The sequence below is a fragment of the Cariama cristata genome, unplaced genomic scaffold, assembly GCF_000690535.1.
Source record: "Cariama cristata isolate BGI_N322 unplaced genomic scaffold, ASM69053v1 scaffold18283, whole genome shotgun sequence".
Lineage (NCBI taxonomy): Eukaryota > Metazoa > Chordata > Aves > Cariamiformes > Cariamidae > Cariama > Cariama cristata.
In genome coordinates, this window is record NW_009607995.1 from 6,400 (window position 1) to 22,073 (window position 15,674).

Sequence of the window (15,674 nt, forward strand, 5' to 3'; positions counted from 1 at the left end):
CGGTTGTCAAAGGCTGTTTTAAAGAGTGAACAATCTTGCTAATGGCTTGAAAGCATTTTTATGCTAGTTACTCTGATAAGCACATTGATGTAGCAAAGGATAGTGAAATTGTTTTTCTGATGGAGTTTTATTGTAAATATTTTATCTAAAGAATTTCATGCCTAAGGTGAACAGTGAGACTGATTAACAATAAACTTTGACAGATTTGCTTTAATCTACACTACTCTGTTCTTCTGCAACTAGATTTGTTGGAAGGTTTAAATCCCGCAAGGAACGTGAGGCAGAGCTTGGAGCGAGAGCAAAGGAATTCACCAATGTTTACATCAAGAATTTTGGAGAAGACATGGATGATGAGAGACTTAAGGAACTCTTTGGCAAGTTTGGTAATGCCTTTTAAGTTTATATAAACATGAGTGAACTTCAGCTTATATCTTATCTGTACAGTGCCTTATAATACAAGGAATCAGCTGGCTGATGTTGATTTAAAAAAATAAAAGTACTGAAAAGTTGGTACTTGATTCCAATTTCAGATTCAAAGTGCAGTAATATCCACTGCAGAATTTTAAATAGACAGAATATTATATATAATCCTGCCATCAAAATTGTTTCTGATAATCTGAAAATAATGTGTCTAAATAGACTTTTGAATGGGTTTTGCAGACTTACCTTTACTCAGAGTATCTCTGCTTTCTTTATTCAGTTGCATTGTGGTGATTGACCTAATATGAAATTATAAGGAACTTTTCCATTGGCAAGCTATTTGGTTCTGTCTTGATTCTGAGTTATGGCCAGGGCAAAATTATGTTAGGGATATGATCGTGATCTAGTAACGTGTATGATATGTGACCATCGAAATAGGAAATGGCAAACTCCTTAATTCAGTTATGGATTCTTATACTGGTTCATAGGGCACATCTCCTTTATTTTCAGCCTCAGCTTTTTTTTCTTTCCTGCATGCTTTTGCTGTTCTCCAGTGGATATCATGTAAAGCAAGAGAAAGCCTTGTATGTGAGATACTCTATAGCAGCCCTATGCAGCATTTACAGGAAATTCCTTTCCACTATTTCCACTATTAAAGTATCTGTGGTTGAAACAGTAGCGAATTTAGCTGCTAATAACTGTCTTGGCTGCATCTGTGAACTGCAATTTTTCAAAGGTTTGGAATTGTTGAACTGGGATGGCCTTTCACTGGGATAAATGGTGAAGCACAGACCTTATCTCTGGCTTTCAATACCAGTTTCAAAGGATGGAAGCACTAATGCTTTTTAAATGTTGTCGTTTTTAATGAGAAAAATAATTTCATTCACTTTGAGTTGAAATGCCTACTCCATTTTTGTTGAAAATACAGTAGAAAAGAAATTCAGCATGGCAGACTTCAGACATAACAGCTGAAGTTCAGTGTCAGGGCAAATTAGCAATTTTATATTATTGGGTGGTGTTTAGTAGATACAATTATTGATGCGGGAGTCCTTTGTAATATAGGTAAAGTAAACTAAATATTAACACTTCTAAACAGGATGTTCAGAATGTGAAGAGAATACACTCTGTATACAAAGCGTAAGTATTTCATTCTCTTTTTAGGTCCTGCCCTAAGTGTGAAAGTTATGACCGATGAGAGTGGAAAATCCAAAGGCTTTGGCTTCGTTAGTTTTGAAAGACATGAAGATGCCCAAAAAGTAAGCTTTTGGACTTCATTTTAGGAATTCTATAACTGAGACCTAAATAATATGTTTCATTGAGTGATTTGAAATCTTGTGAATTCATTAGTGGTTTTTAATTGGTCAAGGACACTGCAAAAAACAGGTATCTGCTTCCTAAATGACTTAGCATAGTTTCTGTCATTTAGAATGCTTTCTTGTGAGCAAATATCAGTTGATTTGAGGAGCCTATTAAGTCAAGATATTCTGAGACAGCTGGAACTAGTGTAGAAATGGGGAATCTTGAATAATTGAATAACCTGCTGTAGCTGGGCTTAAAGGTCTTGATGAGGTTTGGACTCCCTCATGCCGAGCAACATACAAGCACAGTAAATTATTACATCTCTGCAAAACCCAGATGAATCATTGCATCCAATTTGGTTGCACAAAACGTTTGTGCAAGGCAGAAAGGGTTGTGTTTTCAAACTTCAGCACTGCAGAGTCAGCAGGCAGCTGTTAGTTTTATGGAGCATATTTGGCACAACTATAAGAAAATAGTCATAGAGCCCTATGATGTTGCTTTTACTCTGAAAAGTAACTTTGGAAGAAGGGTCCTTTTAACTCATGTATATGTCTATAACATGCCAACACGCTGTATAAGTTAATTCTTTGTCAGCTGGTTGCTTTGATGTGTCAGTTGACTGTGGCAGTAGGGACATAGCATCAGGAGAAAAACCCAGCACAGAACAAATCAGGGCAACAAATGAAGTTTGCTTTTCAAAAGACATTTTGGTGATTTGTCAGTACTGCAAGTGTACAAGCAAAAGATTAGAACAAATCCTGTCTGTCTTACATCTACATTGTTCAGTCTTGCATACATTCATTGATGAATTGTTTCTCTTACAGTAGTCAGAATCACATGTTGGGTGTTTTAAATGACATGGAATTCTAATATCCCAGTAAATACGTGTTTAATGGCTTTGATCATGAAAGTGTACAATAAACTGGTGCCTTCTGGTTTTAAACTAATTGAATAAATCCGTGCCAGAGTTTTCGTATCTTAATAGTTGTAACTCAAAACAGCATAAAGGAAAAAAAAATCGTATTTTTATACTCTTGAAGTATTTGCGCAATGAAAGATTAAAAATTTTTCTTAAAGCCATATATGCTAGCTGTAACTTAACATATAGCATAAGAAAATCTGGCAGATACTAGAGTTTCAGATGTTACTTTTAAAAACAGAAGTCAGGTGTGTGAATTAGAGCTTTTCAACTTAATTTGCTTTCTTTTCTCTGCCTTTAAAGAGATGAGGCTGCAGAAGTAGTTCTTCATTATGTGACTCAATTTTTTTTTTTTTTTCCCCAACTTCATACAAGAATTTGTTTGCATCCCTTGTGAATTTTCTTTAAGAAAGACAGAAGCACACTCAGAAAGCAATTTCCATATTAAGCAATTTCCATTTTACTTTAAGGGAAGTCTTGGGGTATTTTGTTTCAGCTAGTGATATTTTAGGTGGATTTGCTCTTTTTCTGGAATTGTTATATAACTTTAATTTGAATTACATTTTTTCGTATGCCTAAAAAACACTGGACTACAAAGCACTGCTAACCTTTTGTTTATTAATGAAGGCAGTAGATGAGATGAATGGGAAAGAGCTCAATGGGAAACAAATCTACGTCGGCCGGGCTCAGAAAAAGGTGGAAAGACAGACGGAGCTGAAGCGCAAGTTTGAACAAATGAAGCAGGACAGGATCACCAGATACCAGGTTCAGTTGTAATTCAAGAGGACTAACTTTATTCTATGATATTTTTAGATTTGCAGGGACCGTTTTCTTTCAAAAATAACTTGCCCTTTTTTTAGGGTGTAAACCTTTACGTGAAAAATCTTGATGACGGGATTGATGATGAGCGTCTTCGAAAAGAATTCTCCCCATTTGGTACAATCACTAGTGCAAAGGTAAAGTAAAGTTTATAGATAGTGCTTGTCCTTTCTCTGAAAATGAACAGCGATCCTTCACCAAGATTGATTTATTTCATTGACTAACAGATGTGACCCAGTGACTTACTACTGCTACTGCATATGTGGACATCTGCTTTCTTGATTATTGTACATCTCAGGTTAAACACAATCATTCTTTCTTGAAATAAACTGAGTACTGATACTAATGTGAGAAAAATGACATCTTTTCAGTGCAGTAATGTGCTTATTATTACTTCACTGAGATTTTAATCTGTATTCAGTAAACAGCTATTAATTAAGCAATTATATTCCTTTTATAAATCAATTCAGTAAAACAAACCTGTGGTCTCACTTTTAGTAAGCTGAAAAAAGAAACTCGTGTGAGTGGAGTAGGTACAAAATTCTCTTGTTTTACAACTATATTTTGCACTGACAGGTCATGATGGAAGGTGGCCGCAGCAAAGGATTTGGATTCGTATGCTTTTCATCACCAGAAGAAGCCACCAAAGCTGTCACAGAAATGAATGGTAGAATTGTGGCTACTAAACCGTTATATGTAGCTCTGGCCCAGCGTAAAGAAGAGCGCCAAGCTCATCTCACCAACCAGTACATGCAGAGAATGGCAAGTGTAAGAGCAGTACCTAATCCTGTAATCAACCCTTACCAACCAGCACCTCCTTCAGGTTACTTCATGGCAGCTATCCCACAGGTATGTATAGAGATGAGTAACTGAATGTTTTGTGCTGTGTATAAAATCTGTTTAGATTTAACAGTAAATACAACTATTAGCATGTGTCCATAATTTCAGCGTTCTAATTTCATAGCAGAAAGGTGATGGACTGTTCAGCACACCCTTCAAAGCTAACAAAGTTACACAATGTTTTTATATTTGACAGACTCAGAACCGTGCTGCATACTATCCTACTAATCAACTCGCTCAACTTGCTAGACCTAGTCCTCGCTGGACTGCTCAGGGTGCCAGACCTCATCGTAAGTCACTTTACCTCTTTCCAGTGATTGTGGTAAACTCTGTAGCATTTACCTTTGCACTTCCAAATATGTTTTCACAGCATTACAATACTGGCCTTCTCTTTGTCATGTTAGTGGTATTGACTTCTGAATTCTTCTCACCATTCAATGTTTCAGCATGTAACTTAATATATTTTTTTTTTGTAAAACATAGCATTCCAAAACATGCCTGGTGCTATCCGCCCAGCAGCACCCAGACCACCATTTAGTACCATGAGACCAGCTTCTTCACAAGTTCCACGAGTCATGTCAACACAACGTGTTGGTGAGTTTGATTTATGCGAACTTTAAGGATTAGACTTCTTTTTTAATTTTGCTGATTCAGAATGATCTCTCAAAAGCATTTGTAAGTTCAATATCATGTGTCGTAACACTTGCCTCCTTTTCTGGCTCTTAGTAAATGAGTAAGCTAGTATCACCTTCTGGTAGTTGCTTTAACCGTTGTCCCAACAAAGACTCTGCTGTGGTCTCATCCCTTTAGCATGAAGCATTTCTTCTTTCAGTGTGCGCTTTAGTAATACTGTATGACAGCTTCTGCCACTTCTAAACATCATTGTAGCAATTGTAATAATAGGTTGCATGTAGAAATACTGCAATGATACAATTTTAGCTCTTACTATTTTGTCATAGAATACTGTGAGGGAGTATCATGTATGCAGAATCTGCACATCACTGAATGAACCAGAATTGATTGTAATGGAGTCTTAGTTCTCTCAGAATGTATTAGGCAGTAGTGTTATTTAGCCATCTACTTCATGAAAGTATCTTTTTTTAGGACGACTGTTGACATAATATGCTCAGGAAATGAAGTGTCCTTTGAGCTTAGAATGAAATTAAATTAATACTCAGCCAAAGTGAATGTTTTCTCACAGATCTTTTTTTCGACAACATGTAAGAAAAGCAATTAGTGAAGTCACTGGAAAGTAACATCCAGTAAATTCCGAGCTTTGAACCTTCAGATATGACTGGTGATGTGACAGTTGACAATACTACTGAGATGAATTTATAATACAATACCTAGATTAGGTATTCAGTTTGGGCTGGTTTGTTGGTTTGGTTTTTTTAACTTGTTGGCTAAATAAAAAAATGAATTATTCACATGCGGAATTATGTTATTTTTTCAGCTAATACATCAACACAAACGATGGGTCCGCGTCCTGCAGCAGCAGCTACCGCAGCTACTCCTGCTGTACGCACAGTACCACAATACAAATATGCTGCAGGTGTTCGTAATCCTCAGCAGCATCTTAATACACAGCCGCAGGTTGCTATGCAGCAGGTATGTAATTTTAGGAACTGGTCCATGCTTTTGCTGATGTTTTTTGCAGAGGAAGGTGGTAGAGGGGGTGCTTATGATTAAGAGTTGTCTTTGTTACTCTGGAATTCAGGCTCTGCAGGCAGCAGAGTTACAGCCTTGGGGTTTTAAATATATTTCAAGTTTACCTGGGACAGGATGTGATCCCTGTGTTACTTCATATTTTCTAGTTGCTTGATACCTTAGCCTGAATTCTCCTTATGTTTGCTCCACAATGGAGTGGTTGATACTTATCTCCAGCATCACTCAACTCTAACCAGCATTATTTGATTAAATTGACTCAGTTGTAATTTCTTCCATGTTTCTGACAGTGTAGGCGTTGTTTATGCTGAGTTGTTGAACACTGGATATTTGAAGCTGCACCTAATTATGAACTAGAATTTAGTTTTGAAATGGTGTTAAATTAATTTGCAGCCTGCTGTCCATGTGCAAGGTCAGGAACCCTTGACTGCTTCCATGTTGGCTTCTGCCCCTCCACAAGAACAAAAGCAGATGTTAGGTATGTACGTGATACCTTTTTTTATGCCTTGTAGCAGAAGGACAGTCAACGTACTCTTTTATTGATCTTAAAATGTGGAATAAATGGTTTTAGCAGTAGAACAAGGTGTTTGTTTCCCTTTTCCCTCAAATCTAGGCTGTGTTTGTCAGATGAGATTTGTCACCGTGATAATGAAAGTTTTTTCTCTCTAGGTGAACGTCTATTTCCTCTCATTCAAAGCATGCACCCTACTCTGGCGGGTAAGATCACTGGTATGTTGTTGGAGATTGACAACTCTGAACTCCTCCACATGCTCGAGTCTCCTGAGTCTCTTCGTTCGAAGGTAGGGGGACTAGAGTAGTTTTATCAGCAGTCAAGTCTACACTGATTTAACAGGTGTTTATGCTGGCACAGTGGAGTAGCAGCAATGCAACAGTGGCCCAGGGCAAGAAGTTAGGATATCCTCTTTAAGAGGGTGGCAGTGACTTACGTTAGCATGATGTTATGTTAGCTGTAATGTCATCCTTTTCTTTTTAACAATGCAGGCATTGTTTTTATGTATAATTTAAACTGTTTCATTAACTGAAATATACAGAAATCACTAAGCTTCCCTTTATTATTTTTTTTTTTGCTTAACAGGTTGATGAAGCTGTAGCCGTACTACAAGCCCACCAAGCTAAAGAGGCTGCTCAAAAGGCAGTTAATAATCCCACTGGGGTTCCAAGTGTTTAATAAGTAAGTTTTCTGAGCGTTGGAGTTTTCTAGGTTGACTGGGGCAATAGTCCTTAGCCCATGGCTTTATAAGCAGCGTGCTTTCAGGCTCTGTGTCATTTGCAGCCACAGAAAGTAGCAGCCATGGTCACAGCTGTAAACAAATTTTGTGCCCAGCCCTGTTGTCAGGTTCTGTAGCTCTTGGCTAGCAAATGCTACTGACATGTCTTACATCTTTTAGCTGGTATTAAAGCATTGTTTTTAACAGCATATTTAGCTGGAATTAGCATGTGTGCAAAAATGGGCAGTTCTGTCAAACGCTGCTGTTCATACTGTTGTTCACAAGAAACTTGTGGAATTGAAGCTTAAAACAATAATCCAACCCTATTTTTCCTTTAGAAATTAAATAGCTTGCTTACACTGTAATTTGTATATACTTGCCAAAATCTAAAATTATACACTAATTAAAAACTAAACTACAGATTGTCTTGCCTTCACGTTTTGGTGAATTTAACTTCAATGTCAATTAAAATGCTGATTTTCTTTATTGCATTTTGTGGGGTTAGTATCTTAATTTTGCATGACAGGAAGAGGCAAAAGGTGGTATCTTTACAATTTTGAAAGGGGAAAACGTTGTGGAGTTGAGGATAATACAGGAGTCTATTCTCTGTTCAGTCCAGTTAAGTTCATAGACAGGCAAAACCTACTTTCCACATTTATAGCTATTGGTTGAAGATGTCTGCTTTAATATTTGATCAGTTAAAATTTGCTTTTTTGCTTGGTCTTTTCGTTTCTGCAACTTTCCTTTTGGAGGCAGAATTTGAGTCATGTGCTTTCCACACTTTTTTCTTTTTTTTTTTTTGCTATTGAAACTTTCACATTGGAGATAATCAAGTGCTTGAATAAGTTGGCTGTCCTAAGCTGAGATGTCCAAATTTTGAGGCCGTTAACTCCGTATGCTCCATGATGTTTTAGTAATTTGAAATTGAAAATACTGCTAGTGTAGTTATTTGATGAGCCTTGGTATGCTGGCCTTAAGAGCAGAGGTCATCTGCAGGCAAGTTAGCTACAGGAACAAATTATTGTGCGTACTCATTGTCTAAGGCTGTGCTGTGCATGGAGTACTGTTCAGTTCTAGACTCAGTTTTGTCTTCCAAGTATCACAGACTTGGGATACTTTACTTCCATGTCTCTAAAAAGTGGAGGATATCTCTGATACACTGCTTGTAAAGAACTTTGGTATGATTGATACCGTGAAAACCCAAAGTGCTGCCAGGCTTACAGTTGCAGAAAGCATGTCAGAAAACATAAGGTGCTGCTTTAATTTTAAAACCTAACAACATTGTTTTTGTTTGCAGAAAGATCCGGGACTACAATCTAGAACTTCGCTTCACCGAAGAAAAAAAAAATCTAAACATGGAAAAACTATTAAATATTGAGAAAAACATTGCAAAATATAAAATAAATAAAAAAAGGAAAGGAAACTTTGAAGCTTATGTACAGAGCAACGCCGGGGCTAGCAAAACAATTGCTAGTCCTAGATTACTTATTGATCTAAAATTTAAAAAAAAATAGTAAAAGAAAAAATACAAATTAATGTTTTATAAACCCGGGGGAAAAGAATTTTCAGCACAGTACAAAAATTTAAAGCATTCCTTTCTTTAATTTTGTAATTCTTTACTGTGGAAAAGCTCAGAATATCACCACTGTTTTAGTTGACAGTGAGAATTGATAGCTGAGCAAAGAAACGTAATTTGGATTATAAAATTCTTGGTTTAATAAAAATTCCTTAAACACTGATTTGCTTGTGGTGGTTTCTATTGTACGGTGTACTTCTGATAAGGTTGTCATTCAGAATGCCAGGTTAGAATCCCACTCTATAGTATGTTTTAGCAGTTTCTAGACAAGATTAGCCTAGATTTAGCTACTTGGTACTGATAATATAAACTTAAGCATTAAAACAGATCAAAAGAGCAGCTAGATCCATATCTGAGTGTTAAATCCTTAATAGCATGGTGTCTGAGCTCTTGTCATTGTCTAATTAGAAATAGAACTTTAAATATCCTACTTTGAGATGATCGGTAGGAAATGTTACTATAAATGGCCTGTGTTGGAATTGTGTAAGGTACCAATGCATGATTCCATTTGACCACCTGCATGCGGTGCTCATACTCACCGGTTTTGGTGGCAGAAACAACCTCTACATAGGTCTCCGGCCGTGTCTTTGGATGGCTGATGAACCTTGAGATGGAGGTAGGGTTGTATGGATATAGCAAGGATTGGCTGCAATGGACAGTGTGGCTAAATTCCGTTATTGTGAATGTATGAACACAAAGCATTCCTAAAATAAAAAAGGTGACTCTTCAGGTCATAATGTATGGAAAAATTGAATGCATAGTAACCACAAGATCATGTGTTTTACACAGTAAAAATCCCGTGGACAGGACTGCTTAATCCTCTGAGTCCGGTATTTCTAATGCTGTGTTCCCTAACAAGTGAGTTTAATTTTGGCTTTGCTACATTTGGGGTTTTTTAAGGTGCTGAACAAATCCTTCTTGTCAGGGGCAACTTTGAAAGTCTCAGCTAGCTCTTTGGTAACTAAATTACTGAATTACTACTGAAAAAGAATACAGTTAAGGTGCTTTAAATCAGCAGATTTGAAAACTGAGAAAGTGATGTGAAATTGAATGCTGTTCCTCATTACTTAATATTTTACTACAAAGATCTCTTCAATAATTTCCAGTTCTAATGTGTCGCAGAGCTTTGCATACAGTGAGCTTATGCAAAACTTCGTGGTTTTTTTATCAAATTTGTGAATGGTGAAAATTCTAGCAGTTTTACTGGCTCCAGGAATCTGCTGCTTCCTGCAAAACATAACCTTCCTGGTTCATCCTTGTATTTGACTGTTACTTAAAAAATAAAAAGGCACCCCCCCACTTTCATTCTAAAATAAATTGGTGCTTGATCTAAATCTGATCTAGTGTACAATACCATAGAAATAATCCTGTCTTCACTCGGGGCTGACAGGACCCTCAGGTCAGCTTGTGTGTTAGTCGCTAAAAAGAGCATCCTAGCAAAAGACCAATGGCAGCAAAAGTGAGAAGAGCAAACACTACCACATGGGCTGTTAAATTTGCTACAGGACCTTACTGAGTCTGAGAGTTTTGCAGGATTAAAACTGTTAAATGCCTCATCAAGAGAGGCAGAGTAATGAGCTTTTGTAAAACAAACTCTCACTCTCTAAGTTACCAGGTACATTGAAGTTGTCCATCTACAGATGGGTTATCCTGCTGTTGCTGCCTTGCTTTTTTTTCCCCCTTCCCTTAAGGGAGTACTTTCTGCAGACTTGCAGAATGAGAGGCATTTTCTACCCCGTTTAGCCTATAATTGGCTCTGTAAGCTGCTTAATCAAAATTATGCAAGGGGAGAAAGGAAGCAGTGAAGATGGCATGTCCTCCTTTTACAGAGGAGAAACCTGGCAGGCTGGGATAGGGGGAAGGAACGAAGATCTGTTAGTCTGGGGGGAAGGCATGACCCTTAGCCACTGCAATCCATCTGGCTCTGGTTGCTGTATTTAAAGGATACAGTTTCTACGGAATCACAGGAAGAGGTTAGTGAGTTCTTTCTGGAAGGCTGTCTGAAATCCGTGTTGTATAGGGGGAATGGCAGTGTTCTCTGCACCTATTGTTGCAGTCTTAAAGCTGTTCAGTATCCCTTCTGAAATCCACCAAAAGGCAATTCAAGAGTGCCCTTATTTTTCCCGTTGTGCAAAGATCTTCAGACTGGAGTTTTTTCTGTTAGGTGAATTTGAGAAATAAGCCTAGCATAGAGAGGTGAAATTGGTCTGGTGTAAATGAATCCTGTTTAAAATCCCTCACTTCACTATAAAAGCATTAGGTTAAGCTTGTACAATTCTTATGTTCAGTCCTGTCCTGATGGAGGCAGACTGGGTTAGCTTTAATTTGCAATCTTGCCAAAGTGTATGACTATAAGAATTTTTTTAATTGGACGGTAAATCCTACAAAGGAGGCGCTTCAGACAAGATATGTATGTGATAAGAGGTTGAATGTACAACCTTAATTTTATGTAATGTCAACTATAAAAACATTAAAGCTTTGGAGACTCTTTTAAAGAGCTAAAAATATTTAGCACCATAATAGAAATGTTGAAGAACTGGATGATATTAAAGGTTTAATGGAAGGTCTAAAGGATGATTTAACGACAACTATTTGCAGGAGTTCAGGGCCCTAGCAGGAAAGTAAGAGCCCACCTCACTTCTGCTTGTTTCCCCAGATAAGAGGTAATGTGTCTTAGGTGAGTCTCCTGGCGTTAACCAAATTAATGTTTTGTAAGAATATGCAAACTATTTAACCTCTTGCATATGGGGAGACTGAAAAAGGAGGAAAAGGGTTCTTCCAGCTTTGCGTGAGACGCTTGCGGGTGCGTCAAGCACTAGCATCCATACCAGCCTGAAATACTAGGTAACTTTTGTGATGGAAGGAAACGGTGAGGCAATTCTGCTGAGGTGGCTGTGATGGCTTAAGAAAACAAAACTCTGGTTTGGTTGGGTTTATTTCTTCCCATTCTTGATACATGGTCATTCCCCACCATGTACCATAGATGCCTATTTAATCGATGTTTGGGGGGGTTTTAATCTTAGAGATGTGTTTGGTAGTGCCTCTATCAATGTGTCTTTAGAGTACTACTGTAAAACAATGCACCACACAGAAAAATCAATTTATTCAATAGTGGTAGAGCTTTGTTCCCTTGGCTCAATAGGCAGCCTCACTGGCAGTCACTTCCTCCTGCCCCACGTTCCCTCTAGCCTGTGTCAGGCTTACACTGATCCGCTGCCGCCCTGCAGCCGCCCAGTGCTAAGCTGGTTTTGCTGGATCCTCTGATATTTCATTCCTTCAGTCCTTCCCTGGCTTTCCACTCTTAAGCACAGCAAATGCTTCAGAGTTTAGCAGCAGCCAAAAGCCCGCTCCTGAAATGAATGGCGATTTGAATGAATGAATCTTATTATATTCACCATCTGCCCTCGCAAGCAGAACGTGGCTTTATCAGCAACTAAATCAAAGTTTTGGCGTAGAGGCGATCTGAATTGCATGCATTCTCTTTGCTGCTCTGCAGAAGTCAAGAAAATTTGGGTTTCACTGGGTCCTGAGGTAAGAGGGGGCAAAGTAGTGGAAATCAAGATGTTCCTGGGTCAGGCGATGTCATTACAGTTGCTGGTTTACACTAATTAGGTGTCTACCCTTGAATAAATTATATTTTCAGTCCTTGCACCTAAATGCATTTCCTTCTTGGGAGCATTGTTAATGATTGCTATGGACAGCTGGATGTTGAAAGACAGCCACCTACCATTTTGAAGTAGGGTTCTCAGCAAAAAGGTTTTCTGAATTCTGCATCTAATGGACATATTTCTGCTTGGAATAACTGGGGGCGGGGGGGGGGGCAGTGAGGAACCCAAACCTCCCAAAACCAAACAGGATTTGTATTTGTTCTCAATAGCTCCAGGAGTTGTGGTCCAAATTGATGTGCTAGAGCGAGCCACAATCTTGTCCTTGGGACCACAATTGACTACACTTTCATAGTTTTGGTGTTTCCGGCCATCCCACTTGGGATTAAGTAGGAAGCTCCATTTCTGTGACTGATCCTTCCATTGGAGTTGCTCCTGAACACGAGCAACGTTTTGACTCCCTGCTGGAGTAGTTTCAACTACTAGTGAACTCTTCATAGCTTCCCATGTGCCTGAGTTATCCCCGAGAGGCAATTCAAGGTTAGAAATGCCTCCTGAGTAAATCCAGCACAGGCTTGGATTTACTGGAATCAGAGGCTACTCTCCAAAAAGTCTCAGTTCTCCTCTCAGATTACTTTTTATCACGCAAGTGGACACTTTGAATTAAACTGCCCTGTTTCCCTTGCCTCCTTCCCATTTTCCCTTTGATCAGCTAGTCCTTTCCTTACAAAGAGAAACACCACATCCTACGTCCTGTTACGTCAATTAGGTGCCTCATCATGTTGCATGTGATGCCAAGAGCCCCGCACCACCTTTGCAATGAAAAGCCATAGGAAGGCTACAAGGTCTGGCTGGGAAACGCTGCAGGTCTTCTCTGACAGAGTTTCAAAGGCAGCACGCTGACTTAAAGAGGATCTGTAGCTCAACTGCTAGCGAAGGAGGCGAGTCTAGGACCTCCCTATTCTCATGTGAAGACTTGAAACTTGGGGAATCCTAGTATGTATGCCTTGCTCCCACCAGGTGATGATTTGCATTTGGGATTCTGTCTCCTGAGTCGGGCAATGTCATTACAGTTCTGAGCTGCAAGTTGGCATCTCACTCACTGCTTCCTCTCTTCGCAGCTTTTTCCTCAATTGACAAGCCAGGAGAAGCACACAAAAGAAACAAAACCAAACCAAACCCAAAATACTATTCCTCAACAAGGCAGGCAGAGATTTCATCACACCAGAAGCTAAATGCTGTTCCTTAGGCAACTGTGAGTCCGTGTGGTACAACTACTTCTGTGAAGGAAAGCTTTTAGTCCTGCTTACCTTCTGTAGGATGCAGTCAATAATGATGGATAGTAGCTATATCCAAACAAAAAACACAGCTGTCAGGGTTACAAATCCTTAGGACATGGCATTTGAAGTGAATACAAATTTGAAACAAATGTTTTCAGCTACAAGGTGCACGTGTAGTTGGAGCTCCCTTTGAAGGACTTGGGCAACAAGAACAAAGGAAGAATATTTGCAAACAATAATTTGAAACTTAGATTTCTCACTTCTTGTATTGGGATTGAATGTAATCATTAAGAAAAAAAAGGAAATGACAAGCTCGGCCAACGTAATGGGCCTGTTGCACATTAAGTACCAAGAGCAGTATATCTATGCCAAATAGTCTCCCACTTCCCACATAACCTGCTAAAGAAACATCCCTAATCAAGTCATGTTCTAGCTGGCTATAGCTGTCCAGAAATACATACTTTTTTGTATCTCTGAGCACACTTAAAAATGTTCCACATGATCTGAGCATTCAGAAAAAAAAATGAAGCCCTGGGCAGGCTAACTGGTTGTGTCACATTGCAGTAACTGGGACCTTGGGTTACACGTGGTCCAGGTTAAACTTGAAGTCAGCAGATGACATAAACCAGAGATTACAGTTCAAGAAGTGCGCCCCTAACATATTACATTGTCACATCTGTAGGTGGAAGCTTGCTCAATCCTGTCTCTTGCCACTGTTGGAGAGATTTGCCACCAAAGGTAGCTCAGTTTTCCCTGCTGTAGTTTTCCAGAGGGGAACTAGATTCAGGCAGATGAGAAGAGACCACGAACCCAGAACAACAGCAGAAGTGGAAAATTCCTGCCTGTGGCCTGGAGCGTTGGTCTTTGCTTTGTCTCTCTATACCTCACATTTTTCCATCAAACTCATTCTGCAGCTGCTTTGTCTCCCAGGTTACGAGTGGACATCTGGATTTGCAAAGTGTCTTGGGATGCAAACAAGGATGCACACCGTGGCTTTGCTCAGGTGGGGAATGAAAGCTCTTCCAGAGCTCCCCAGGGCACGGTGCCTCACCTCCCGGGTACAAGAGGGCAGCTGTGAAAGCAGGAGCTACAAGAGGCTCTGTAAGAGGGCAGTTGGGTGAGTGCTCCAGAAGTTGTCAGACTGGTTATATTTGACTGCACAGAAGAAAAACAAATCAAGTCATCAAACATGTTACATGTTATTTTACTTATCCTCCATTTGCTCCAGAATGCCCACAGTTAATCCTGTTTCTTGAAAAATACTTACAAACTTTGTTCCACTGGGAAGGGGTTTTCGCCACGTCAGTTAGTGAATCACCACCTTCCCGAAATAATTTTCTTCCTCTGACGAAGGGCCTTTTGGTGAGGCCAGAGTACTGCACTCATGTCAGGTCCTGGCTTGCAGAGGAAGCATTTCAGCTGCGTTATTTCCGTGCTGATGAACTCATTTCACGTCTCGAGCAGCGCTGCTTGTGTAAGACTACGAGGACTTCCACAGTGATTCACAGGAGAAGGCCCAGCTCCCGCAGTGCCTTTCCCTCAGGGGTTCCAGAAGGACGCTAAAGGAAGCTATGAAATACAGCAGGCATAACCCATCTTTATAGTCCGGTAATTGGTGACAAAGAAAAGCCCCACGCCAGAGATGGGCCTGCCATTTTAACTATATTTGATTGACCTCCAGTGAGGCACTGGGTGAAAAAAGGACTTTCTTTTCTTATAAACCTGCTGCGTACCCCTTTCACCTCGTTGGTCCCTCGTTCTTGTTCCTTGAAAAACAATGAATTATCATCACTTCACAGCGAATTACCGCTTCACAGCCCCCTCCCCGCTCGGCACGGCACCTTCAGTGCTCCGGGTCACCCCGTCTGCCCTTCCCAGCCAGGCCGCTTCCCCTGCGGGCACCGCTTGGCGCTTATTGACCGTTAACTTCACCCCCAAACTACCCCTCGCCCTAAGGAAGCCCCCGAGGCGGAACCTCCCCCCCGCAGGCCCCTTTTGTGGAGGGAATTTAAATAAAAGCAG

The 15,674-nt window shown here is 39.7% G+C and overlaps 1 protein-coding gene across 1 annotated transcript in view; it reads left to right on the forward strand.

The window, feature by feature from the left end:
• Window positions 1-8,930, forward strand: part of PABPC1 (poly(A) binding protein, cytoplasmic 1) — a 10,986-nt gene extending 2,056 nt beyond the window's left edge. Inside the window, exons 3-14 of the mRNA XM_009696970.1 lie at window positions 244-383; window positions 1,582-1,676; window positions 3,266-3,403; window positions 3,499-3,594; window positions 4,034-4,306; window positions 4,494-4,587; window positions 4,781-4,891; window positions 5,751-5,905; window positions 6,356-6,440; window positions 6,632-6,762; window positions 7,059-7,154; window positions 8,489-8,930. Of these exons, the coding sequence (XP_009695272.1) occupies window positions 244-383; window positions 1,582-1,676; window positions 3,266-3,403; window positions 3,499-3,594; window positions 4,034-4,306; window positions 4,494-4,587; window positions 4,781-4,891; window positions 5,751-5,905; window positions 6,356-6,440; window positions 6,632-6,762; window positions 7,059-7,151 (1,411 nt within the window). The 3' untranslated portion in view covers window positions 7,152-7,154; window positions 8,489-8,930. The remainder of the gene's footprint in view (window positions 1-243; window positions 384-1,581; window positions 1,677-3,265; window positions 3,404-3,498; window positions 3,595-4,033; window positions 4,307-4,493; window positions 4,588-4,780; window positions 4,892-5,750; window positions 5,906-6,355; window positions 6,441-6,631; window positions 6,763-7,058; window positions 7,155-8,488) is intronic.
• Window positions 8,931-15,674: the final 6,744 nt, after the last annotated feature.